The 1135-nt window shown below is 58.0% G+C and overlaps 1 protein-coding gene across 1 annotated transcript; it reads left to right on the forward strand.

Moving 5' to 3' along the window:
• Positions 1–183: 183 nt before the first annotated feature.
• On the forward strand, positions 184–1044 carry VDBG_06101 (PH domain-containing protein; the record flags this gene model as incomplete). Its single annotated transcript, XM_003003613.1, has 1 exon — positions 184–1044. One exon carries the CDS (start codon positions 184–186, stop codon positions 1042–1044), a length of 861 nt encoding a protein of 286 aa, XP_003003659.1.
• Between the last annotated feature and the right edge of the window lie 91 nt (positions 1045–1135).

The raw sequence follows: 1135 nt of genomic DNA on the forward strand, positions 1-1135 counted from the left end.
ATCGGGACCTGGAACTCCCAAGGCTGACTAGGCGCACAGATCGAGTCTCTCCCCACCAGGACGAGCGACGAGCAACCTCTGCAGAACATCCTCAGCATTTCCACCGCCGGCAGGAACCGATACCTTCTCCACTTCAACTCACACCACTCGCTGATTCAATGGACGGCCGGCATCCGCCTCGCCATGTTCGAGCACTCGACGCTGCAGGAGGCTTACACGGGTGCCCTCATCGCTGGCAAAGGCAAGACGCTCAACAACATCAACATTGTCATGGAACGATCCAAATTCAAGACGGAGGAATGGGTGCGAGTTCGTTTTGGCGCAGGCGTGCCGTGGAGGCGTTGCTGGTGCGTCATCTCGCCGCCAGACGAGAAGGAGTACCAAAAGGCACAGAAGGAGATGAAGAAAAAGTCGCCCTACGAGCGTTCCGGACCGCCCATTCTCAAGGGAGACATCAAGTTCTATGACACCAAGGTCGAGGGTAAAAAGCAGAAGAAGGCTAAGCCGATTGCCTCCATCTCCGATTCGTACTCCGCCTACGCCATCTATCCCCAGGCCAAGTCGCTCATTGATGCCTCGACACTTCTCAAGATTGAAGGCAACATTACAATTCACTCGGACCCGCCTTCGTCGACCGAAGGCTTCGTCTTCATCATGCCTGAGGTGCATCCCATGGTCAGTGGCTTCGAGATGCTGCTTCGCTTCCTGTTCCCTACGTGGGACACGTTCGCCCTCTATGGTCGTCCAGGCAGGCTGGTTGCTAGCGTGCTAGACCCCAGATCGCTCATGTTCGCCATGCCAAAGCACCGTCGATACGGCTATCTCGAGATCCTTGACGTCACTGGCCTTATTCTTAAGGACGGCAGCTCTGGATGGTCCGAGAGCCAGTGGCGCAAGCAGCTCAAGGAACTCACCGGAACACGCATGAACACGATTGAGGACACCCCGTCCCCTCGCGGCCACAGCCGTGCTGGCAGCCGAAGAAGCAACCGCCTGAGTGGCGGCGTGCCTCAGCCGAGAGCCCGTGTCGGCTTTCGCGGATGACTCCGCCATCACGAACGTGTCTCTCGATCTCTTTCTCTGACGGGGGCTCTCGTACAGATTCCGCGCACCCCAGGTCAACGGGCCTCACACG

The sequence above is a fragment of the Verticillium alfalfae genome, genomic scaffold (genome assembly GCF_000150825.1).
Source record: "Verticillium alfalfae VaMs.102 supercont1.7 genomic scaffold, whole genome shotgun sequence".
NCBI lineage: Eukaryota > Fungi > Ascomycota > Sordariomycetes > Glomerellales > Plectosphaerellaceae > Verticillium > Verticillium alfalfae.